This window comes from Mustela putorius, unplaced genomic scaffold (assembly GCF_011764305.1).
Source record: "Mustela putorius furo isolate JIRA1106 unplaced genomic scaffold, ASM1176430v1.1 tig00000738_pilon_pilon_pilon, whole genome shotgun sequence".
Classification (NCBI taxonomy): domain Eukaryota; kingdom Metazoa; phylum Chordata; class Mammalia; order Carnivora; family Mustelidae; genus Mustela; species Mustela putorius.
In genome coordinates, this window is record NW_025421463.1 from 7,995,967 (window position 1) to 8,020,590 (window position 24,624).

The 24,624-nt window shown below is 49.4% G+C and overlaps 1 protein-coding gene across 1 annotated transcript in view; it reads left to right on the forward strand.

Annotated features, from left to right (window-relative positions):
- Positions 1-14,876: 14,876 nt before the first annotated feature.
- CACNG2 (calcium voltage-gated channel auxiliary subunit gamma 2) overlaps positions 14,877-24,624 on the forward strand; it is a 109,655-nt gene continuing 99,907 nt past the window's right edge. Inside the window, exon 1 of the mRNA XM_004743140.2 lies at positions 14,877-15,858. Coding sequence (XP_004743197.1) covers positions 15,648-15,858 — 211 coding nt within the window. The 5' untranslated portion in view covers positions 14,877-15,647. The remainder of the gene's footprint in view (positions 15,859-24,624) is intronic.

A 24,624-nucleotide genomic window follows, 5' to 3' on the forward strand; every position in this document is an offset into this window, starting at 1 on the left:
TAAGGTTATAACCACCTCAAAAAGTGTGTAGGAGCTGGAGAAAATGTGGCAAGAGCGGAAAAATTGAATCAAGTTATGCAAAAAAAAAAAAAAATTAAAGCGGGTGACTTTGCAAGAAGGCAAAGAGCAGTTAATTTGGCTTCGGAATTAAATTATTCCTCTGTTACAGACGAATTTAGCAGGGCAAAATGTAGGAAAATGTATTTAAATGATCATTGAGGTAATAAATCCAATAAATCGTTTTGATTCTACTGAGTCTCTCGGTTCCTTTGTTTGAACCTATAAATGCCATACCACGGTCTGCGGTAAGATCTCTGAGCACCACTGTGCCTATACTGCCTTCCACCTCGCCAGCCGCGCTCCAGCCCCACCAAGCCTCCGGATTCCGTTTCGGAGTCTTTGCACCTGCTAGTCCTGTGCTTGAACATCCTTCCCAGATCTCCACACAGCCTCCCCATCTTCCTTCAGGTTTCGGCTCCTTGGAGGGCCCTTCTCTGGTCACACCTGCTGAAGGCGGACTCTGCCCCCTCCTCCTCCCACTATTGGGTGACTGGTCTTCTTTCTCTCTTTCCCACAAGCCTACCTTTTTATCTTTCATAGCCCTTCCTGCTATATGAAATTATTTCATTATACATACTGTATCATATTATGTATTACATACATAGCTCTTCATTTATAGTTTCATTGGAATGAACAGATGTAGAAATAGAACATAACAGGAGCACCTGGGTGGCTCAGTCAGTTAAGCGTCTGCTTTTGGCTCAGGTCATGATCTTGGGGTCCTGGGATCGAGCCCCACATCGGGTTCCCTGATCATCAGAAATTCTAGTTCTCCCTCTCCCTCTGCCCTTCCCCACCCCAACTCATGCTTTCTCTCTCTCTCTCTCTCTCACTCCCTCTGTCTCAAATAAATAAATAAAATCTTTTTAAAAAGAGAAAAGTAGAACACAGTGTTGACAGCAAGGCCTTGGGGTCAGAGAGCTCTGCTCCCACCAGCAGGGATCCTGGGCAAGTTACCGAACCTTGTGGAGACTTGTTTTTCTCAACTGGGATGATAACATCCACTTCGTAGGGCTTCCTATGGACTGAACTGTGCCCCCTACTGTCACCACCACCACCAAATTCATGTGTTGAGGCCCTAATCCCCAAGGCGATAGTATTTGGAGGTGGGGGTCTGTGGAAGGAGCTCTCAGGATAGAATCATGACCCTTGAAAGGAGACATCAGAGAGGGGCACCAGGGTGGCTCAGTGGGTTAAGGCTCTGCCTTCAGCTCAGGTCATGATCTCAGGGTCCTGGGTCCCCTGCATCGTGCTCAACGGGGAGCCTGCTTCCCCCTCTTTCTCTGCCTGCCTCTCTGCCTACTTATGATCTCTCTCTCTGTGTCAAATAAATAAATAAAATCTTTTTAAAATTTTTTTTTAAAAAGAAGAGATCAGAGAGCTTGCTCACTAGCTTGCTCTGCGCTGTGAGGACACAGCAAGCAGGTGGCCATCTGCAGGCCAGGAAGAGGGCTCTCCCCAGGAACCGAGTCTGCCGGCGCCTTGATCTTGGCCTTCCCAGTGTCCTAAACCGTGAGAAATAAATGTACGGAATTTTGTTCTAGAAGCCCTAGCTGACTGAGACAGGGCTTTTTTGAGGACTTGATGAATTAATGGATGTGAGGCAATTAGAATAATGCCTGAAACATAATAAGCTCTGTATGCGTTTTTAAAACTTTTTATTATGGAATATTTCAAACACAGACAAAAGTAGAGAGAGTAGTATAATAAATATTATACTATGAAGCCATTAAACCCTGTGAAACCATCACGGGGCTTCCATAATGATCAATTCAGCCTTGTTTGAGCTGTACTTCCATTCAGTTCTCCCATCCCCTAGCTTACTTAGCAGCAGATTCAGACTTCATATAATTTTATCTGGAAATATCTCCAGATGCATCTCTAAAACACAGGGACTCTTGATTTTAAATATAACCACAATATTGTCATCACACAGAAAAATAATGAGCACGATACCATTGTCACACCCCAAAGCCAAACTTCTGCCTTGGCCTTGGCAAGACCCAGACCTAGATTAAGGTCTGGCATTCAGTAGGTGTCCAATAAACAGGGGTTGGAGAAAAACAATGATTCTTTCTCTTTGCTTCAAGTGTCTATGAGAGTCTCAGCATCCCTGAGGCTTTCTCTAGTTAGAGTCGTCTACTCTGTACCCACGTTCATGTTAACTTACTTTGAGCTTGCATTGGTCTTTAATACCTTCTAAAGTCCTAGAGGAGAAGGGCAGCAACAGCATTCAACCAATATCTCCTGCTCCCCAGTTAGTTGCTTGACCCCACGTAAGTCCCTGGGCTCCAGGGGTGGCCAGCATGCCATTGGCTAGAATGATCTCAAAGTTCTCCTGGAGGAAGGGAGACCTGGTAATAACCAGATCCAAGGAAAGGGAAACTATCAGGGAAGGACACAGTTTACTAGAAGTGAGAATGTATTGAGGCCCCTGTTAACCAAATTCAGTTGGAGCTGGTGGGGAAGCGATGGGGGGAACAAACCAACAGAGAAGGACAAGATCAACTGATTCGTGGGGATTTAATATGGGGAAGAGACAGTATTGCAATTCAGCTGGAAGAGGGGTAATTGTTTAATTAATGAAATTTGCACGACCAGCTCTCTTTTGTAAGGAAGTTGAAACCTCATTTGACCTCAGATGGATCAAAGTATTGACATCCAAAAAATAAACCAAAACAATAAATCTCTTGGAGGAAAATGTGGAAGAGGACAGGGTCAGTCATAGAGCATAAAAAAACAAGAAAGTCGGACACCTGAGTGGCTCAGTCAGTTAAGCATCTATCTTCAGCTTAAGTCATGATCTTAGGGTCCTGGGATGGAGTCCTATGTTGGGCTCAGCAGAGAGTCTGCTTCTCTCTCTCCTGCTCCCCCTGCTTGTACTCTCACTCCCTCTCTCTCTCTCTCTGTCCAATAAATAAATTAATTAATTTTTTTAAAAAAAGGAAAAGAAAACAAGAAAGCAGTATGTAAAAAGACCCTTACTCTCCAAAATCCCTTTTGCAGGAACAGATTCTATTCACAACATCAATATGAAAATAAGGAATTCAAGTATAAAACTATTTGGCATTTTGCAGCACCTGAAACTAATATAAGGTTATATGTCAATTATTCTTCAATTAAAAGAAACTATTCCCAACATAGTTGTGAAATAAAAAGTTAATATTTATAATAGACAAAGAGCTCTTACAAACGGATAAGAAATTCACGAAGAGGATTGCGTCAAAGGGTAAGACTCAGGAAGACAAGGTGCAAATCCAGACGGCCAAAAAAACACATGGAGAGAGGCCCCAACTCATTACTTGCATGGGAACTTGAAATGGCAGTAACTGTGAGATTTCATTTTGTCCCCATCAGACTGGCAAAAACTAAAAATACTACTAACACCTATTGCTGGCATGGATGTGGGGAAATAGACTCATAAGATTATTGTTGGAAAGGTGACAAGTTACAGCATTGCTGGAAAGTGATGAGAAATTTTTAAAAATACATATACCCTCCAACCGAGCAATCCCACTGCTGGGTCTCTGGTACATCGAAATAAAAGCTCCAGCTGCAGGATACGCATGCACAGGTGGGTCCTGCCGCACTGCTTACAGGCTCAGGGTGCAGGGGCCGACAGGAAGTAGAGTGAATGCCTGTCAGTCAAAGACCGGATGAAGAAACGAGAGTGACTGCTCACTATGAAATATAATGCTTGTAATGCATTACAAGAATGAATTAGGGCTGATCCAGCTGACTCAGAGCCTCATAGGAGTTGCTATTTGAATGATAAAGCAAGATGCAAAAGCGGGGGCCTCCTAGGACCCTGCTTTGTGAAACAGCACTCAAGCCCCACACGTGCAGGGCACAGGAATAGGAGCAGGTGGGGGCTGACGGGCACACTGCTGCAGATACTTATGATTGTGTGAACGCCTAGAAATACACAGGATATTAACATGGGGATGAAAGGGATGGGAGAGAGAAATATGTACGGAGGAGGGAGACAGGCCAAAGGAAAAAAGACGGGGAAAGGGCTAGCATGGTGATGTGGTCCCTGTTAAGCCCTTCTGCAGATCATCTGCTCGCCAATCCCAGTGGGGAGGTAAGAAGAGATGTGTGAGAAGGGGTAGCACCAAAGGACCTGGCTCGTCCAGAGGAAGAAGGAGAGCATGGCTGGAACTTGGGGTATACGTGGGGGTCGGGGGCTATGGAGGGAATAAAGCAGATGAGATTGGAGGAGACGCGGCCAGGCCTCACAGGGTGAAGACCCCACTGAGGATTCTCAGCAGGGAGATGCTACCATCTCCCACCTTTGCCGGGCACCCTCTGTGTACCCTCTATGCACAGCTCTAGGTGCGTGATCTGAATGAATCCATACTATCTGAGGCGGCCGTGTGATTTCTCCCATTTCCAAGCTGGAGGAATTGAGCCTCTGAGAAGGGAAGCATCTTCCCCGAGATCCCTAGGACTCTAACCCCGTCTTTTAGCTCCAGACTCCATGTTGTTCCCCCTACCCCATTCAGTGTGGTCTCTGTAGCTAAGTACAACCCTTTACATCAGGGGTTAGGACTAGGTGTGAGGCCAGCAAGAAGGCAAGAGCTCAGTAGATGCCCACCTGTCACTGACTCAAGGAAGGGGAAGGACAGGTGCCCCGCAGGACCTCTCCCCCCTCTGGGGCAGAAACTCTACATGGGCAGAGCTGTAGGCAAACCTTCATGAATCTGCCGTTTGCTGCTTGACTTGGCATGTTCCCCTCCCTGAGCCTCAGTTTCCCCAGTTTTCTGTACTATTAAAGGACGACGAGGCTGGCACACAGTAGGCAGTCAGCAAATACGAGACCCTACAGGGCAAGAACCTGAGGGCTGGCATCTTGACTCTCTCACTTCCTGGCTGTGTAACCTTGGGCAAGTTGCTTACCCTCTCTGTGCCTTGGATTCCCCATCTGTTGAATGAGAACTATGACAGACCTCCCCTGGAGGACTTGCTGTGAGGGTCACGGGAGTTCATGTGCCCTGAAACAGACCTGGTGCACAGGCCATGCTCAACCAACATGGGAGCTGGGTGGTCAACAGAACCCCCGTCATTGAAGAAAATGTGCTCCTATATCACTTTCGCTCCGCATCTCTCTCCTTCCCCCCAGCCCCCCACCACCATTTATCAACCAACATGTACCGAGAGCCTGTTTTGTGCCCAACTCTGCGCAGGATGGAAAGGACAGAGCAATGCTCACGAGGACAGGAGTGCAGCCTCTCGGGACCCACGACTGACCAGGAAAGATGAGGAACAGTGTTTGCAGCACAGGGAAGTGAGGCCCCAGGGAAGGAAGCTCAGGATGTGCAAGAGACTCCGCTGACACCCATGGGGGCGCGCACAGGTGCACAGGGGTTGTTGAAGAGAACGCTACATCAGGAAAAGACGAACTTGACACCCTGCAAAACTCACTGAGGTCAGGAGGCGGGGTCTTCTCTACCTGCCACCACCGACTGTCCCCATCAGGCCTGGACAACGGGTGCTGGGCCACATCCGGTAGGCTTTGGACCTGGCTACCCTCCCCGCCCACCACAGAGCACCCTTCGCCATCTCAACCCCTCCTACAAGGAGCCAGGTCAGCTCACTTATAGAATCGGCGATGAACTTGGTAGAGCATAACAACCAATCGTTCGTACTGAAAACTTCCAAGGGGGAGACACACACTCGATCGATCTTCGTGATGACAACAGCCCCATAAAGTCACCATGACGTCCATTTTACAGATAAGCAGACAGAGGCAGAGAGGGGGAAGAACCTGTCTCAAGCTCACCTAGCTAGTGGGGCAGGCGTGAATCAGGATTTCTAGCCCTTGGCCCTAGCAACCCCCAGGTTCCCCACGTTCTGGTCTTTGGGTCAATAGCTCAATATGGTACCAGCTCCTCCTTCCCTTATACCCAAGGCCTAGAGAGAGTACTCTGCCAGGCTCAGAACTCTTCGCTCTTGAACCATTCTTGGGTGTGATTAATGACCCTTTAAGCCCCTTTAAGGTATGGAAACCCATCACTAAAAGGCAGGACCGTTGGCTTTGGGACTGCTAGTCCACTGGAGAAAGAGGCAAAGGTCACCTCCTCCATGAAGTCCTCCCCCCCTGTTGTTTTCTGGGCTGTCCTCCTGTCACGCCATGGACTGCCCTCTACCACTCCATCTTCGGGCATTGGTTCCTGCCAGTGATGGCCTTAGTTTTGCTCACCTTTGTGTTCTTCGCACAGAGCTCTCACCCAGCTAGCACTGCTCTTGATTCAAGACCTCCCCTGCCAGCGTGATCTCCACAGGTCCCTCCTGGCTCCTTAGCAAAACAGAATTACCTGCAGCACCCCCCCAGCCCCCCCCACACACACACATGATGGCAATTAAACAATCAGTTTGTAATCAATTACTCAAGGTCTGCCTCGTGGGCATGTGTGATCCCGGGGGCTGGGACCACCCCATTCTCACTCACTATGTGCCTTGGCACATAGCAGGTGCTCAACACCAAGAAAAAAAAAAAAAAAAGTTAGAGGATAAAGATTTTATTTTTAACAAATGGTTTGCAAAAATCACAAACACCTCTTGGGTTAGAAATAATTAAAAGATTGAGGGATTGATTTTCTAAATCTTTTTTTTTTCAAGTATTTATTTTCTAACAGATTCTTGTTGCGGGAATGTTTCACCTCCCCTGTCTTTTCAACTACTGTTCCTTCTGCCTGGAAAGTGGTGCCTTGGCCTTCTCTGTCCCTGTCTCCTCTTCATCCTTCCAGAAGCCCCGTGCTGAATACCCAGGTGACAGTGCCCTGCCTTCCTCGCCGTGTCCGCGTGTCCCCCTCCGCCCTCCGTCCACATCGTACTGACGGCCGCCGGCAGGTCTCTCTCCACTTGACTGATTGCCTCTGAGCAGGGACCACATCTTTTTTCATTTTTGTATTTTATTCAAAGCACGTAACATCCAATAGGAGCTCAATATGTAGCTAATATTTATTTAGGGCTTACCATGAAGGAGGCACTGGAAGTACTTTTTTATTTCATTTAATTGTCAGCATAACACCTCGAGGCCAATGACACTGCCCCATTTTTCAGACAGGCCAGCTGAGACTTGAAAATGTCTGGTCGCTTGCCCAAAGCCACAAGGCTAGGGAACATCTGATCCCCATCCTTCGGCTCTTGTGTGGTCCTGCCCTGCCACTCAGCAGCCCCTCCTCTTGATCTGCCCAAAATCTACAGAGAGAGAGGAGTGCCCTCCCTTCTCTTTGCTGCTTGTCACATTTCCAAGTTCCGCTTTGCCAGGGGATGTTGGAAGTACCCCCTCCCCCTTCCTCCCAGAAACCTCCAGCACCTTCTGAAGACACTGTTGGCTTCCCTGTGCAGAGTTCCAGGCCAACTCTCCCGGGATGTTCCAACCAGGCCATTCTGATTTCCTGCCTCCTCTTGCCCGCTAGAGCCTCTGATTCTCTTCCTACTAGCTCAGGGGCTTTCTCGAGCATTACACAAGTATTTGGTGAGCACCTGCCATGTGCCAGCCACTGTGGAGCCGACACTGTGGGGGAGGCATGGAGGATGATAATAACATGACCAGACCCTTGCCCTTACACTAGAACTCAGAGGATAGATGTATACATGAGGTGTGTGGTGCAGGGGTGCTGCTAAGGGTTAAGGGGAAATTTTCAGCAGGTAAAGAATGAGCGATGATAGAGGAGGGGCAGGGGGGTTTCTCTATCCGGTGGTCGGTTGGGTCTCTGAGCAGACAACTGTGAGAAGGAGAGACTGAATCAGCTGCCAGGGGACAGGCATTCCAGACACCAAAACTGTGATGCAAAAGCCCTACGGTGGATGTGGTGCCGTGGGATCCAGGCATGGAGTCTGGATTGACTGCAAGAAAGGAGAGAGGGAGGGAAGTAGCAGAGGAAGGACTTCGAGGTGGCTGAGCCTGGTCACGAGGGACACCCAGGACCCATTCTCTGTCCCCTCCCAAACCTGCCTGTCCACACACAAGGCCTCCCTCTCACTTCCTCCACCACTGGGTTCCCCAAAGAGTCACCGGAAATCGCCTTTTCTTCCTGCCCTTCGGCCCTACTGTCTCTTGCTTCACGTCTGCATCTTTATGGATCCTCTGTATTGTATTATTTTTTTCTACTCTGTAACTTTCTGATTGATTTTCTCTCATCCTATTCTCTACCACGGCTCAGTTCCTGGTGAAACTGCACACTGGCCGGGGGACCCAGGTCGGGGGCAGCACTTTGGAGATTCCAAGCCCAGACTGGGGCCGCAAGTCCCAGGCGGGAAAGCCGCTTCTCTGCGGGACGTCCGGTCATGGCCACGTCCATGTGTGGATGTTCAGCTTCTGGTTCTCCCCAGGCTCAGGACTAACATCATGTACTCCTTTACGAGATGGGCTGGTCCCACTCTTCTAGCCCTTTCCGGCAGTAAACACTTGGGCCTCCCTGAGGCTCTCTCCACGGCCCTCAGCGTTGCAAGGCATGAAACCTGCCTTGTCTCCTAGCATCATCCTTCCTCCCAGTCCCACAGGGCCTCCCTGCAGTGCCTGTTCCAGCATGAGGCTGAACAGCCATCCACGCGAGAAGTCTCTGGTCATCCATGGTGGCCTATGCTTGGGTTAAGAGAGCAGAGCAGGCCCACGAGGGGCAGCGCAGAGAAGCCAGGCCAGCGCCGGCCTCCCAGCCACGTGCTTCCGGTCTTCCCACAGCATCGGGGGACCACCCACACCTCCCTCTCCCCACCCCACCCGCCGAGTGTCAGGAGTTTCTAGAGGCCTGCTCCTACTCTCTTCCAAATTCTTGTATCTGGTCCCTACTGTTTACTCCTTACAACCTTGACCTTATTCCTTCATTCAAAAAATATTCTCTGAGCACCTACAATATTTCCAGCATTTTCAAGGCATTGGAGATACTGTAGTGAACAGGACCAGTGTGGCCTGACATCCTGGGGGAGGCAGGTAGCTAGGGAGAGATTTCAGATAATAAACAAGAAATATCAAGTTGTAAGAAACACTATGAAGTGAACAAAAACAGGCTAATTGGGGCACCTGGATAGCTCAGGCATTAAGTCTGCCTTCGGCCTGGGTCATGATCCCAGGGTCCTGGGATCGAGTCCCGCATCCAGCTCCCTGCTCAGCAGGAAGCCTGTTTCTCCCTCTCCCTCTGCCCCTGATTGTGTTCCCTCTCTCACTGTATCTCTCTTTTTCAGATAAATAAAATCTTAAAAAACAAAAACCAAAACAGGCCAATGGCATATAGAATGGCATGTTAAGTTGTGCGACCAGCAATGACTTTCTGGAGGTGATCTTTCAGCTAAGACCTTAATGATGAGCTGGAGATCCAGTGTGCAGGGAGGGAAAACATTCCAAAAGAAGGAACAGTAAGTGCAAAGGACTTAAGGTAGGAAAAAACTAGGCACCTATTAGCCCCACTTACAGATGAGATAAACTGAGGCACAGGCCCGTTTCTGCCAGGAAGTGACAGAAAGAGGATTCAAACCCAACTCTGTCGGACTCCCTGGCCTGTCCTCTTCCCACTTCAATGCTTCTGCCCAGACAAGGGCCACACGGACAGTGACCCCAATGGGTGCCCATTGCCCCACCACCCCAATGGGTGACCCATCACCCTGGGCACAGCGGTCTCTCTGGAGTCAACCCCAGTCTTCCTTCCGTTCCCATCAGCCATTACCAACCTCCTGAGGTCCTCACACTGCTTCAGATCCCTTTGCATTTGTATGTGCTGTTCCTCTGCTCCAAATGCCCTCCTCTCTTCCTTGACCCATATGACCTTTTCTCCTGGCCTTTGAGAGTGAGCTCCTTAGTAAAGCAAAACCTTCTGAGATCCTCCAAGAGAGAAAGAAATGCGTCCTTCTGAACTTCATTCATTCATGTATTCATTCATTCATTGGTTCGGCAAAAACGTATTGTGGACCTACTATGTGTCAGCCGTTAAACAGAAATTCCAAATCTGGAGAGAAGTACCACAAGAGGATACTCCCCAGGGGGCTGTGGGAGCACACGGTGAAGAATGCCACATACACCCCAGACCTTCCTTGGGCGGGGTCACACTGCCCCAGGAATTAGACGTCTGCTTGCCAATCTCCCTGATTTGGGTATTTAAATCTCATCTGCTTCCCTTGCACCTCTGCCTGACCCAGAGCAGACGTGCATTTAGACACATGCATTTAGATTTTTGTACCAATAAGGTAATTCATTTTTATAGAGCACCTACTATGTGCTGGCAGGATTCCAGGTGTTGGAAATATAGTACGAACACGACAGATCAAAATCCCTGCCTCTGCAAGGTTTTGCTCTGGGAATGGCGTTGGGAATAGAATGTAATTGAATGAAGAACTGATAGTCCTAATTAATGAATAAACATGCGGAGAAGAGGAAGAATGGGAGCAGGAGGTGGAGAGGCAGTAGAACGTACCAGAACCACACTCAGGACCAAAGCAGAATTCTCAGTCTCCCCACACCCCACATCCACCCCTCTCCAGCCTGTTTCTTTCTCAGAATGGCTATCTTGGTGACATGCGCCAGTGTGGATTAATTGTCTCCCCAACACCCCCCAACCCCTCCACTTCTTTCCATGGCCACTACTGGTCCGGGACACCATTCTGTATTCCTGGGAGCCCCGTCACAGCTGCCCTACTAGCTCTCTGCTTCCCTGTTTGCTTTTCACATGCCCTGTCCCCCCAGGCTCCTCTGGGTTGCTTCTTACCCTCCCACCTCCCTTCCACGAACTCCGCGTTCTAAGCCTAAAACATTTCCCGTCACTGTCTTTAGATCAGCCATATTTAGCATGATTTCCCTAAAACCGGCCAATCATCTTTTCCCATCTGTGCATCCTTTTAAACCCTGGCCCATGCTGTTCCCTCAGCCTAGAACATTCTTCCTCTTCTCAGTTCCTCTTCACCCTCTCACCTGTATCCTGGCCTAGCTCTTTCTCATTCCTACATCTCAGTTTAAGGACATTCCTCCAGGGGCAAGGAATGACCTAGGTTGGGTTTGGTCTCCATCACCTACCATTCTTCTTGCCTCAGTATGGCTTTTCCTTAGCTGTCTGCTCCTCCTATTTGTCTTCGGGTCCTTGGAGGAAGGAACCACGTCTGTCCTGCTCAACATGCCCAGGGAGTAGCATGACATTGGACACATAGTACATGGTTGATTTTTGAACCAATAAATAAACTGCAGGGTTTGGAGCTAGCAGAACTTAAAGCAACCCGAAATATTCCAATCCCCATTCTTCCAGTTAACTTGATACATGAGCTTCTGCTTACTCACCTGCAGCATGAGATGTAATCTGCATTGACAAGGTTGTTGGAAACGTAGGTGCAAGCATTTCTGTGAAAACACCCAGCACCTAGAAGTCACTCCCTAAATTCTTGCCAAGTCTGTGGATGAGAAGTAAAACCCAGTGGAACACCCTCATTCAAACAGTTTGTGTCTTGGGTCAAGGCTACAGTTAAGATATAGGCCCTCAGGCTCGGCTGCCGGACTAGAATCTCAGCTCTGTCACTCACTAACTGGGCAGCCTCGGGCCAGATACTTAAACCATGAAGTGCCTTGGTTTCCTCATCTGTAAAATGGGAATCATGATCGTACATGTCTCACAGGGTTGTAGTGGGATTCAGCCCAGATATGTGCCTGGTCTGTTGGCTTCTGTTACTGCTATTAACATGTGATACTGACATCCACACTGTAATATTCCTCCCCTGGTCCTCCCTGATAGATGAAGAGAGGTTCCCAGAGAGGTTAAGAGACTGTCCAAGGTCAAAAATGCTTCAAGGCCAGGTCTGCTACACCCAAATCCCATGTTATTTCCACTCCATCAAAGAAGGAGCTCAAAATAGGCCTGTGGCATTTCAGCTAATTTCCTCTAAGCCTTTCCCAAGTAACCAACCACAGGCACACAAAGCTGCTCCCCTAAGAGCACCCATTCAGCAGCTGCTAAGTCTGTGTGCCCGGTGGACCCAAACCATGTAATGGGGCTCACACCGAGCCAGCTCTTCCCAGGCAGCCTTGTTGGGTCTGCCAAAGGGACCTGAGGAGAAGGGCAGGTCAGTGAGGGGGAAGGGGGCGCAGAACAGGAGTTAGAGTGAAGGACACTGGAGACCAAACTGGATGTAAAAGTGGGGAGAAGAAATGAGAGGCAAGCCACATTTATTGAGTGCCTACTGTGTGCCAGACACATTACCCAACTCATATTATAATCATTCAGCCATTGCTATCAAGCATCGGCTATGTCTCAAACCTGGCACGAGGTCCCCAAGATGTCATGATGAACAGGACATAAGGGTTCACAAGTCAGTGAGAGAGATGATGCCTGCACAGTGAAGTGTTGGAAATGGGATGGTAGAGGCCTGAGCGCGGTGGTGGTGGTGGCAGCGGTGAAAAGCAGGGAGTAACTAGGAACCATTCCAGAAAGGAGGAGAAAGCAGTACCAATGCTTTTGTTTTATGTATGGTAGACCTGAGGCTCTAGGACGCTAACTCATTTGCAGTCATGCATTTAAGCTGCAGAGGTTAACCTGTGGCCTCAGGCCTGTTCTGTCTCCAGAAGTCTGCTCTGTCCATACTGACAACCCAAAGCTGTTACATTCCCCCCAACCCCTTTTCTCCTCTCAATGATGATCTGGCCAGGAGATTAATCAATGCTGCTAAAGCTGTAGCTACCATCAGTGGCTAAGGTGTTACCAGCTTCTGTGGGCAAACTGAAGTTCCTGAGCCTCTGCTACTGATTCCCTTTGAGCAAAAGATTCAGGGGTTGGTCTGTAATGGGATGGGCGGATAAGGAGGACTCTATCTCTAGTCTGAATGGACTTTGTGGACAGGTCAGAGGCTATCAAGGTGACAAGCATAGGAGAAAGCAAGCTGCTCAGTCCTGTGTGGCTTTAGCCAAGCATCTCTCCACTACCCCCCCACCCCCGCCAAAAGGCCTAACCCATCTAAGAGGCCTTCCTGCTTGTCCTTCACTTCCTCCCTACAGACAAGAGCCAAGAAAATCACCCACCCGAACCACGGGCTGAACCTGCTAAGTTCCCTGCTCAGTGGATCAGCACATTAGCCCCTCTCCCACCCCAATTCCCATCCCCGTCCTCAGAGGATAAGAAACAAAACTGGAGAAATCCTCAGTCTGCAAATGTCTTGCTCTATCCTAAAGGTACCTTAGCAGAAGTTGTTGAAATTGTCCGTCTGTTCTCCAGACAACAGCACCGTCTCCCATATGCCAGGGGCACAGCAATTGCCCCTCGTAAGAGGCCTGCCCTTCTGAGGAAGAACCGGAGCATGAGAAAAGGAAGTTTTCTGCAGGACGGAGAAGCAGGCTGGGTTTCTACACCGGTTATACCTTCAGACCAACTCTTGGCTAAGGGAAGGAAGACAGACAACACCAAAAAAAAGTCTGTTTTTAATTCAATCATCTATCACATACTCTTTGATAATCACCAAATCACTGAGAAATTGTGATCTTGAGACAAAAATGGAGGGAAAGAGAAGAAAATATGGAATAACTGAGTTTTGTGATTAAAACATCTGTAACCCCCAAAGAACCCACCGGACTCACACACCTCTCTGTAGGCTCCTCCCCCCCCAAAATGAAAAACTGCACCTATCATGCCTCATGTTCTCCCACTCACTTAACTACGAAACTGATCAGAGAAAATTGTAATCAATAGCAGTACGAATCTGATGGGCTTCTTTCTCCAGGAGTCACATTAAGGAAAAGTTGCACATGCAGAAGGAAGTAGCGCTGTAATTAACCCAGGATACCATTCTGCTGAGGAAGAGGGGAGGGTTGTGATGTGTCTCAGGGTTCACAGCAGGGAGATTTATATCTCCTCCAATCCAGTTTATGAATGACACGGAAAGTTAGAGGGATTCACATCTCTCCCACTTCCCCTGCAAACATGTTCAACCCTGCAATGGAAATTATTGCCCAAGCCCTAGCCACCAGTCACCCTTTCGCACCCCTTTTTTCCATGAATAATCTTTCCAAAATGTCTGCTAGTAGGAGCAGATTCAGAATTTCATGAAGAACTAGAGAGACACACACAAGGCACTGTACACCCACTGTGAGCCGGAAGAGACAAAGAGAGGAGAGAGGAACCACCAAAAGGAGACGCGGCCAACATGCCAATAAAATAAAACGAAACAAATCCCCCAAAACAGCAAAGTGAAAACACATATAGACGGTGTTTGTAGTTACCCATCCAGGCTATATTTTCACTGCTTCCAGGCAGAGAAACGGCGGGTTGAAGTTTTGTGCCCATCTGACTGTGATGGGAGGGTTGTATTTGAAGCTCTGGGCACGTAGAGATGGAATGAGAAGGAGGCTGAGCTGGAAGAAACACCAAGGGGGGAGGGCAGGGGAGAGAGAGTGAGAGAGAGAGAGAGCGAGCTATCTCTAGCTACGCCTTCCTCTGAGCTCCGGGAGCCCAGGAGAGCGCTCATTTTAGGACTAGGGAGAAGGGTGAAAAGAGGAAAGGCAGCCCCCCTCTCTGCCCTGGCCTTGCCACCCCCGAAGGGAGGGAGGACTCCAGCCCCGCGCCCCCCTCCTGGCGGGCCGCCCAGCGAGCCGGGGAGCGCGCGGAGCAGGCGGCGCAGGGAGCTGTCCAGTTCAGCACCACCCGGTAATGCAGTAGGTGGGAGCGCCTCCGCCGGGGGCCGAGCCGGCGGCGAGTGGGGGGGCAGGCGGGCGGCCCATCCTGCAGCAAGACGCCGGCTCCCTTGTTTCCAGGAGCTTTGCAGATAGGGGGAGGGAAACCCGCCTCGATTCTCCGGGAGAAACCCCTTCCCTCCCCCACTTCGCCAACACTACCCCCGCCACCAACAACAATAACCGCCGCCGCTGCTCGTCCTGCCGCCGCCGCCGCCGCCGCCGCCGTGCCTGCCCGCCCTGCTGCTGCCGCCGCCGCCGCCGCCGCCGCCGCCGCCGCTGCCGCTGCCGGGGCAAAACCATGGAAGGCGAGACCCCCGCACCTGTTCAGCTGAGATCAAGGGCTTACAGAATACTGGGAAGTCTGGTCTGAAACGAAAGCGCCCGAGACCCCCCCCAAGGAAGAGAACTGGCGAAGCAAAGGATTTTCATGGCGCAGGCCGCAGAGCCGAGCACGAAGACCGAAGGTTGCCTCCCGGCTTTTACAATCTCTAACTGTCTAGGTCCCGACCATGAGAGATTGTGTTGAGAATGCGGCTGTTCCCTGGTTCACTGTGGAAGCCATCTCCAAATTAGCTATCACATATGGAAACTGGAGACCAGAATTTTAGGAAAAGAGATTAAGGCATCTCACTTGGGGGGGTGGGGGGTGTCTTTTTATTTTTTTCTTTTTAAAAAAAAAAAATACTGCAACTGGAACAGTTTCTGATCTCAAAAGGCAAGCCTCTCTTCCCGTGTGATCTTTATAATTTACACTCTTTTCCGTGAGCTTTCTTACCTCCCTGTTTTTATATCTCTCCATAGTCTCTATTCACACATATATCCATTATATTAGTAGTGGAATTATTTTTATTTATTTATTTATTTATTTTTTGCTTTAGTACTTGTACCCTCACACACACTCTCCCGAGAACCAGAAGTCGGTTGGGTGTTTATATAATGAAGAATTATGGGGCTGTTTGATCGAGGTGTTCAAATGCTTTTAACCACCGTTGGTGCTTTCGCTGCCTTCAGTCTGATGACCATAGCTGTGGGAACCGACTATTGGCTCTACTCCAGAGGGGTTTGCAAGACCAAAAGTGTCAGTGAGAATGAAACCAGCAAAAAGAACGAGGAAGTTATGACCCATTCTGGATTATGGAGAACCTGCTGCCTAGAAGGTATTTGATTTCCCATCTCCTCCCCCTCTCCACCTCACCCCTCCCCTTCTCACTCCCCCTCCCCACCCTCCTCCAAATAAGTCCCCTTTACATTCCACCATTTTCTTACTTCACTCTTTCCACCGCAGATCAAGGTTGGCTGGGTTAGTTTCAGAGGAAAGAAAATTAATAAGCAAAAACCATACTCAACTCTCAAACCTCAACCATCCCCTTCCCTTCAACCTCTTCATTGGAATCATCTGTGATATGATGAAAACAATCAGAGATTGTCTTTAAAAGTCGAATGAGCTCTGCCTGCTTTGGAATCATTAGGATTTGCCATTTGGTGTAGCATTGCCATTTACAAGGGGGGAAAATAATTGCTTCTCTCAACACACTGCTCCTCTTTTCGTAATGAAGAATTCGAAAATGCTCTTCCTTTGCCCCTCCTCCACCCCTTACTCCCCAAAAGTCCCAGACACATCATCATCTGCAAATCTCCTTAAAAAAAAAAAAAAAAAAAGAATCTGTTGTTTCTAAGAATCCGTATTTGGTAAATCCTAATTATTCCAGGATCTCAAGCTGAGTTCAAGAGCATTTCGTAATGTCTATGAGCCACACATATCTTTTGGGGTGACTGACTGCGTGTGTGTATGTGTGTGTTTTAACGTTTACAAAGTCTAAAAATACATACGTCTCTCGCAGGAAACAAGCCCAAGTTCTAATAAACAGCAATTCACTTGAGGGTTCGGCTGAGAACCAATTCACTTGCACGCAGAGTGACATGTCTGTTATCCAGAAGGGACAGCAGCATTGCAGCCAGCTTGAGCATCAGACATTGTGCAGGGAGGCCAGGAGCGAGGCGAGGGCTTGGGGAGCCTGAAAGGGGAAAGGGGGGGGGCAGTGGACTAGGGGTGTCAGCTGTTTGCCTTGATTTTGCAGGGTCACTGAGACGTGTGTGTCTGTGCATGTGCTGTGGGCCAAGGGGTCCCCGCGGTGTAAAGCCTGGGAGCTCAGGGTACAGATGAAGGCATGTGTTTCTGAGATACATTAACAAGCACAGAAAAAAAAAAAAAAGAAAAGAAAAGAAAAAAAAACTCCTGCAGGTCATACAACCTGCATTTAGCAACAGACTTGAATATGAGGGACTGCATTCGAATGGCTATGTATATATATATCCATATCTGTATGTACAAGCTACAGCTACCCATAGAAGGACGTGAACAGAGAGCTACATGTTTGTGTGGAGAGAAAGGCTTATGTGCTTTGCTTCTGACATGAACCAGTGCCGGAGGCTGTTTGAGGCAGCGCTGGGAAGCGGGGACTGCAGGATTGTTTGTTAAGCTCAACATGGGATAGCGATGCAGACACTCGAAGCCAGGAGATGGGGGAGAAGAGAGGGAAACGGATGGGAGAGGGAGAAACTGATGTGGCCCCAGGGTCTAACCCAAACTGTGCAAAAGCCGCTCTTTGGGAAATGGTTGTGTCTGGGAAAGAGCACCGTTTCGTGCCCCCCTCCCCACATTCCTGGTGCAAACGGTTGAGTGATGGCTGAACATGTTTTGAATAGCTAAGTGACTTCATTGAGCGATGGTCTGTTTGACGCATACTGCATTTTGTGCCCTTTCTCAATCCAAACCGCTGCCTTGAACATAGTCTGCAGAGGAGCTCTATGCTGAGTGCTCTGTGCTCTTCCCCAGCCAGAGAATCAATATCAGGAAATTAATAGGGACTGTTTTAAACACACCCGTCCTTAAAAAATGAAAAGCCTTTCAAGTAGCTTGTCATTAGCAGTGGAAAGGCTTCCATTTAATTAAACATTTATGGCAGACTTCTCTTCCCAAAGAGAAGAAAAGCAAAGTGAATGAGAGTTGCTTTAGGGAAATGATCGTAGTAGCAATTTGCCTTCCTTGGATTTTAGTTAGAGGGATGGAGATAGGCAGCCAAGAAATTAGAGGAAAGACGGGACATTATTTTAGGAGAAATATACTCAGAAATTGGTAAGTTAGCATAAATATACTTTGTTATCAGGGATTTTCTTACAAATTCTTCAGACTGTGTTCTCTGAAACAGTTTATAATTCCCAGAAGGGAAGAGGCCTAGAGGTGACTTTGGATCACTTGTGTATTAAAAAGCTGAAGTATTTTCTTTTAAATTCCATCTGTTTGGTGCCTACGTCCCCAAATTTGCTGCCCATCCCCTTCAACTTTCTCTCCACGCTGCACCTCCTGTCACCCTCCACCCCTACCTCTCCCCACCCTGAGCTATCCGTAAAAGGGTTAGCATTACAACACTTTCCCAAGGGTTGTGTGATGCTCAGCAGGAACTGTGGGTTTGGCCCCTCTCCCAGGTGTGGGGCTTCCAGGCAGTGAGGGCAGGGCTGGGCCAAGCTCCCTTCGGGACTCTATTCCCTTTCCACTTGCAGCCAAGGCCCAGGCAGGAAGGGTGGGTGCTTGGAGACCCCCATTCAACGTGGCCTTCAATTTCCAAAGCATCTGTCTCTATGGGGCTCTGTAGGTTGGGACCGCTTTCGGAAGTTGGGCTTTGGCCCCTTAGGAAGTGGTTTAAAGATTTTAAGCCACTTATTTTCACAGACTGCACTGATTTCCGAAGACTGTTAAGAGCATTTATTTCTGAAGATTGGCATAGACGGTTCTCTTGGGGTGTTCCTCTCCTTCCTTTCTGGAGCATTCAAAATAGGGTCAGCCCTTACGGAGATCATGTTGTCAGCGTTTCACCTGTTCCCCAATCTATGTTTTCTGTGTGAGAACTTGGACTTTCGAAAAAGATTCCCCCGTCACCTCTTTATTGTGTTTCCTGCCCGTACCCCCCAAAAAAGTTGTGAACAGACCTCAAATCGCCCCCAAGAGGCTACTGATAACTCCAGATGGAAAACAACCCTGTCTGCTTCTGATCTCTTCTGCTTTCTGGCTTTCACTCGGGCTTTTTGTCGCCTGAGATGCGTTTTCTTCTCTTCACTTCTTGGTGAAAATAAAAATCAGGAAATAGTTCCCTGCCTCTGTCGCTCCTTCTGAAGTGAATCCGTCTGCTGAAGAATGAGGAGGGTCGGGACCACCTGCTTGTGGTTGACACCCAGCAGGAGAGGAGAGGAACCAAGAAGCAACAACCTTTATTATGTTTCCCTCTGCATAGTGAACAGCAGCATCTCTGTGTGTGAGCTTGAGCTCTCTAGCGGACTGCGAGTCCTTAGTGGGACTGACGGTGTGGGACGGGCTGGGCTGCGAGAAGATACAGGTAGGTGGAGCCCGATGGGAGAAGTCCTTGAACTTTTCAGGAAAGCTGTGCTAAGTGCCTCCGAACGGAGAGATGAGTTAGCCCTTTCAGGGAACCGTTCAATAAAATCCACAACAGGACCCGAAAACATCATTTCAGTGCGAGGCATCTCTGGGCCTTGCTGCTCAGGATATTAACCTCTGTTGTCACCTAAAGGAATCATCGTCTCCAGAGACAGCAAGAAATTCACTCTGTGTTTGTTCTCTCCTTCGCCTCCCTGCCCTCTGCCCTGGCTCCGCGTCTCCCCCAGAGGATTTCCAGCCCTGCAGAGGAGGAGCCAACGGCAGTACAACGTGGTCTATAGCAGAAACCGCCCTCCCTCTCTCGCCCCTTTCCTTGCCGTGAGGCAGCGCAGAAATCTTCCTCTCTGTCTCCACTGTTCCATTCTCTCTGTTCCATTCCTCTTTCATCCACGGCTTCTCCCGTCTTGGCTTCCGGGTGCTGCTTGCTCACCGTTGCTACCTCCCCACTCCCTTCGAGCAAGAAGTGTCTCCATCTTCTTGAACTGTCTTTGCCAAGTTGAGAGTTGCATACCCTTTGCTTGGCCTGCGGGGTGGCGAGTGCTCCACGCTGGGTCCGGCCCTGGCTCTCTGGTTCTCCAGAAGGAAAACATCCATCTTTTATTTTAGGGATGACAACAGCTTCCCAGATTATGTTGTCTTTTAAGTGTGGGGGTGCTGAGTATGGAAGTTCCTAATGGGCCATCGCTTGATGCAAATATCACCCGAGAATCCCCAAGATAATCTGATTCTTTGTAGGCACTGTGCACACAATACGTGCATAAAAATATTTATCAAGGGATGGATTTTGAAATTCTTCAAATTATTTAGGTGAATTCATACACCATAAGGACATGTGACAAGCGAGTGATCAAGAGAGGGACAAGGGGGTGAGGAAGTCAGGATGGTTGGTTTGTTCCTCCTGGTGCTTCTTTTTTAAAAGAATAATAACGAGTCACAAGATTCATTAATTCAGTTCAGAAGGAGTCCGTCATTAGGGTTGTGCAGCTCCTAATTGGCTAGTGGAAAATTATCAGCAGACTCTCTGCAAGCAAGGAAAAAATAACCGATCGATTTTCTCCCCTTTTCTGCTTTGAAAGTACACCAAAGTCCAGTTGGATTGTAATAGTCACCAGAATAGACACTTTGGGTAGAGAGCAGCCATTACGGACCCTCCCCATTTCGGTACTCCAGAACCTTCTATTCTCTAGCAAACCTCCCCCACGAAGCACCCAGGTCTTGGGTTCTGACCAGCGCTTTTCCAAAAAGCCAAGCCCCACATTCCTAAGCATCCTCTCCTGGGAAGGCAAACTTGAACCCTTTACTGAGGAACAAACTCTGTGAGTCCTTGCCCACTCACACTGCCCTTCCCGCCGCCACCCCCACCCACAGCCGCCCTTTACCGCTGAGCAGAACTAGGCACACAGAAGCGACATCACATATGAAGGCCACATAGGCAGAGCCATTCAGAACTTGAATCCAAGCCCCTCGCTTCCACCCTGCGAGCCTTCAGAGGGCTCCTACGCACATACCCTGGCCTACTGTGGCCCTGTGCTCATAGACACTGTTAGCCCTGGATTTTATTCTGTGTCCCATTAAGTGTCCCCCATCGAGGACCCAGCCTGAGCTTGCCAGGAAATCTGGGTTCTGACGTGCCTGACTCTCCAAATGCCACTCACTCCAGCTGCCGTGCGCCTTGCGGAGTGACCATTTTGCCGTAAACCCCCTCATTCCTGCGAGGCCGAGGGAATGTGACACTGAACTTCAGGCCAGACCCACCAAGCGCCTCTTTGGGTTTTGCCCTTTCATTTTCGGAAGTGTCCTCAATGTCAACTTTCCATTGGTTTTATGTTTGCAAACATTTTTCAGGAAACAGCAAATTTTGGTCCCCTGGAAGTCATGGAAGTCTTCAGAGGAAGCTTCATGGCCTGTGGGATGGTTGAAAGAATTTCGCAGCCACACAGGCCTGGGTTCATTCCAAGCACTGCAGCCTGGGAGATCCCGGACAGGCTCTTTCTCCTCTCCAAGCCTGTTTCCTTCTCCGAAATAGCGTTCTCACGGGGTGGTTTCTCTGACGGTCATGCCTACGGTTGCAATCAGGCACCCCAACCTGCACCCCTCCTACAGTCCTCCTGACTCTGTCTTCTTACCACCTTCTAGCACAGTACCTGGTCTCCTCGTGATATTTGGTGTCTTTCTCCACCCCCGGACTGTGCGCTCCAGGAGGGCAGGGACTGCGATCTGTTTTTGCATGTTGCTGTAACCATGGCAACTGGGACGTTGCAAGCCACCAACCCGCCTTTGTCGGGGCAGGAAACGTAGGACAGGTGGGGATTCAGAAATGGCGGCCCCTTCACACCATCCCAGGGCTGTTCTTTCAGGGATACACAGCGATCGGTGGTGGCAAAAGCATCCTTTTTTTTTTTTTTTTTTTTTTTGACATTCCAGAAAATAGTGAACTTGACACAGAGGAGAGCTGGTAGGGGAGGCGTGTTGGGCTGGGGGTGGGGGGCTGGTTAGGGCAGGGAAGAGAAAGAGAGAGAGCAAGAGAGAGAGGGAGGGTGGTGCTCAACACACAAAGGATAAGAATAAGGAAAGATAACAAAAAGGAAAGTGAAGAAAAAATAAATGCCTGAGAAGGAAGTGCTGGGGGGGATGAGCATCCTCTAAATAGATCCTGGCCACGCTTTCCTGCCTCCATATCACTCACGGTGGCTGGCATGGGGATGCTGGGGGACAGCTTCCCCTGAGTGTTCGCTTTCAGGTTGGGGGGTGGGGGGAGGAGAAGATCCCGGACAAATAATGCAAAAGATTTTTAACCTGTTCAAAATTCGATGGTTCCGTCTAGCCTCAAATATAAGTATTTTGGCCTTCCCGCCGCCTGTATTCAAATGATACATGCATTTTCAGTTTCTTGGTCAGTTTACAGGTACGGATCGGGCCATTCCTTTGCTCATTTATTTGTTAAATCTTGGATGAAGTTCTGCAAAATGCCAGGTGGAAGTCAGGATGGGAAGTGGCTCCTTTCGGGGTCACTGCCCTCAGTCCTTACAGCCCACTGGGAGAGGTAGGCCCTAATTCAAAGAATAGACATACACACATACATGTAAATTACAACCATGATAAGGGCTCTCAAGGGAGGTCGCATGGGACTGCGAGTTCATAATATCAAGATTATATCTAATCAGAGAAGACTTCCCGGAGGAGGGGACATGAGAATGAATATTTGAAGGAGTAGGAGTTAATTGGGTAAAAGAGGAAGAAAGACCATTCCGGGTCAGAGGGCAATGAGTGCAGAGATCAGTGAGGAAGAGGAAGACAAGGCCTGAGTGAAGGCTGGTGGCTGGAGAACAGAGCTGGGGGGTGGGGTATAGGGTGGGGGACAGTGCTGGAGAGTGTGGGGATGGGGGTGCAGAAGTAGTTAAGTCCCAAAGGTGTGTTAGTCTTCTTAAAAGGTTTTGCTCTTTGACTTCTGGCTTCTTGCTTATAAGCTGTGTGACCCTGGATTAGTTAATCTCATCTCTGTGCCTCCTTTGTGCCATCCGTTTAGTGGAGACGACAGTGACCACCCTTTGGGTCGTTATGAGGATTCAAGCCCCGCTCCCTGCTCTTCTTGTCATGCTCCTCCTACTTCCATCCCAATCTAATCATGCTGGTCTCTCTGGCCTCCCAACTTCCCCTGACAGTACAGAGAAGGGAGGGAATAGATCGACTCAACTCCAATCAAACAAAATTCAAAATCAGCTCAGTGGAAGGGTTGACGGCAGATGCCAGCCCTGAGCTAACATGGGAAGGCAGTGGGGAGCAGGCCCCCACCGGCCCGAGAACCGTCCATGCCAGTCCCCACCGGGGATACTGAAAAGCAGGCATCTCAGTCCATATCAGACATTTGAGGTAGCCTGTTGCCACCTCCACTCCCCCTCCCACAAATTCAGAGAGATTCCTGGCATCTCTCCTAATCGGTTAGGATCATCAAGGATGCGAGCTGGAATTTGAATGAGGCTCAATTATATCCAGCAGACTTTTTGAAAATAGGAATGAGAGAGGAGAGATGCTCATCCCCGATGCAAAGGAATGCATGTCAACCATTGTGAGATCATCGGTGAGCTGTGTGGGTCTCACGATATCCTGGTCCTCTCTCCCGGGTACGAGAGGCCTCTTCTCCCACTTCCGTTCTCCCCTTGGTTCCAAGGCACGATCAGTCATAAAGTGAACTATCTACTGAAACAGCTTTTGGTGGAGGGGAGAACAAATTTAATGGACACATCAATTGTAAAACATGCTCAAGGTTCAGAAACCTTGGAACCTAAAATATGTGCCTTAGAAGGAAAGAAAGATGGTAAGCTATCTTGCTGGCAGAGGGAAATGCAGGCAGGGTGCTGAGAGAGCCCGAGGGATTTCGCCAGCACACAGCTGGTGCCTGTCCCGTGACTCAGGGAGCAGCAGAGGACAGAAGAATGTGGTCCCACCAGCACCTTTCTCGACAAGGTATATAGGGTGATAGTGGACCTCTGTCCAACAGCCATTCCCTGAGCACTAGCAGGTACTGTGCAAGGGTCTAGGATGGAGTCAAAGGCTCTGTCCCTGCCCTTGGGCAAGAGGGACTTCTCATCCAGCACAGGAGACACACCAGTGAGAAGACAACAACAGCACAGCACGAAACATGAGCGCAGGGGATTCTGGGAGCACAGAGACTGGATGCCACAGGAGACCAGGTCCTGAAGGATGCATAGGGGTGAGCAACGTAGGGAGAGGAAGAGCACCTCAGACTGAAGGAAGGGCCGAAACAGATGCCCAAGCCGCCATGCGAGGGTCCCGCGCTGCTGGAAGAGAGAAGGCAGGGAGGAGTGAGCGTGGGAGGCCGTGCGGATGCGCTCCCAAAGGAACAGAACGGCTCACAAGGCAGTATGTGTTTCAGCATGGGAGAAACAGAGGCCCAGTAAGGCGCAAGCGAGGGCAGCCAGTGGCTTTGGCCATCAGCGAGCTCATTGAATGTGAAGGCTGTCCCCGAGGGCATCAGGGCTTGGCCCGGAGCTGGTGAGCTTTACTGGGAAGGGGTGAGGCACGACGTGCAGGTTGTTGCAGTGAGCAGGTGACTTCCGCAGAGCTGGTTATAGTAAACAGAGGGAAGATAGAAGATTATAAGGGATGCACAAAACAGGTGCATTGAGGTCCTCCCTTCTCTTCTGACGTCCCACTATAACGCCCCACCCCCCCGCTACCTGCCACGGTTGCAAAGAGGCAGGAAATCTCTGCTCAGATGTCACCTTCTCGAGGAGACTTCCTGACCACCCTCTTCTAAAGAAGCCCCTAGTTCTGTCACCCTCTTTCCTTTCCCTCTTCAACCTTTAACATTGACTTTTCCCTTCCTAGCATTTACTTGTCTGTGATCTGTGCCCCTCTCTAAGACTCTATGCTCCATGAAGGTGGGTGCCATGTCTGCCGTAGCCCAGAGAGAGAGAGAGAGAGGGAGTGCTAAGGAGCCCCACGTTGG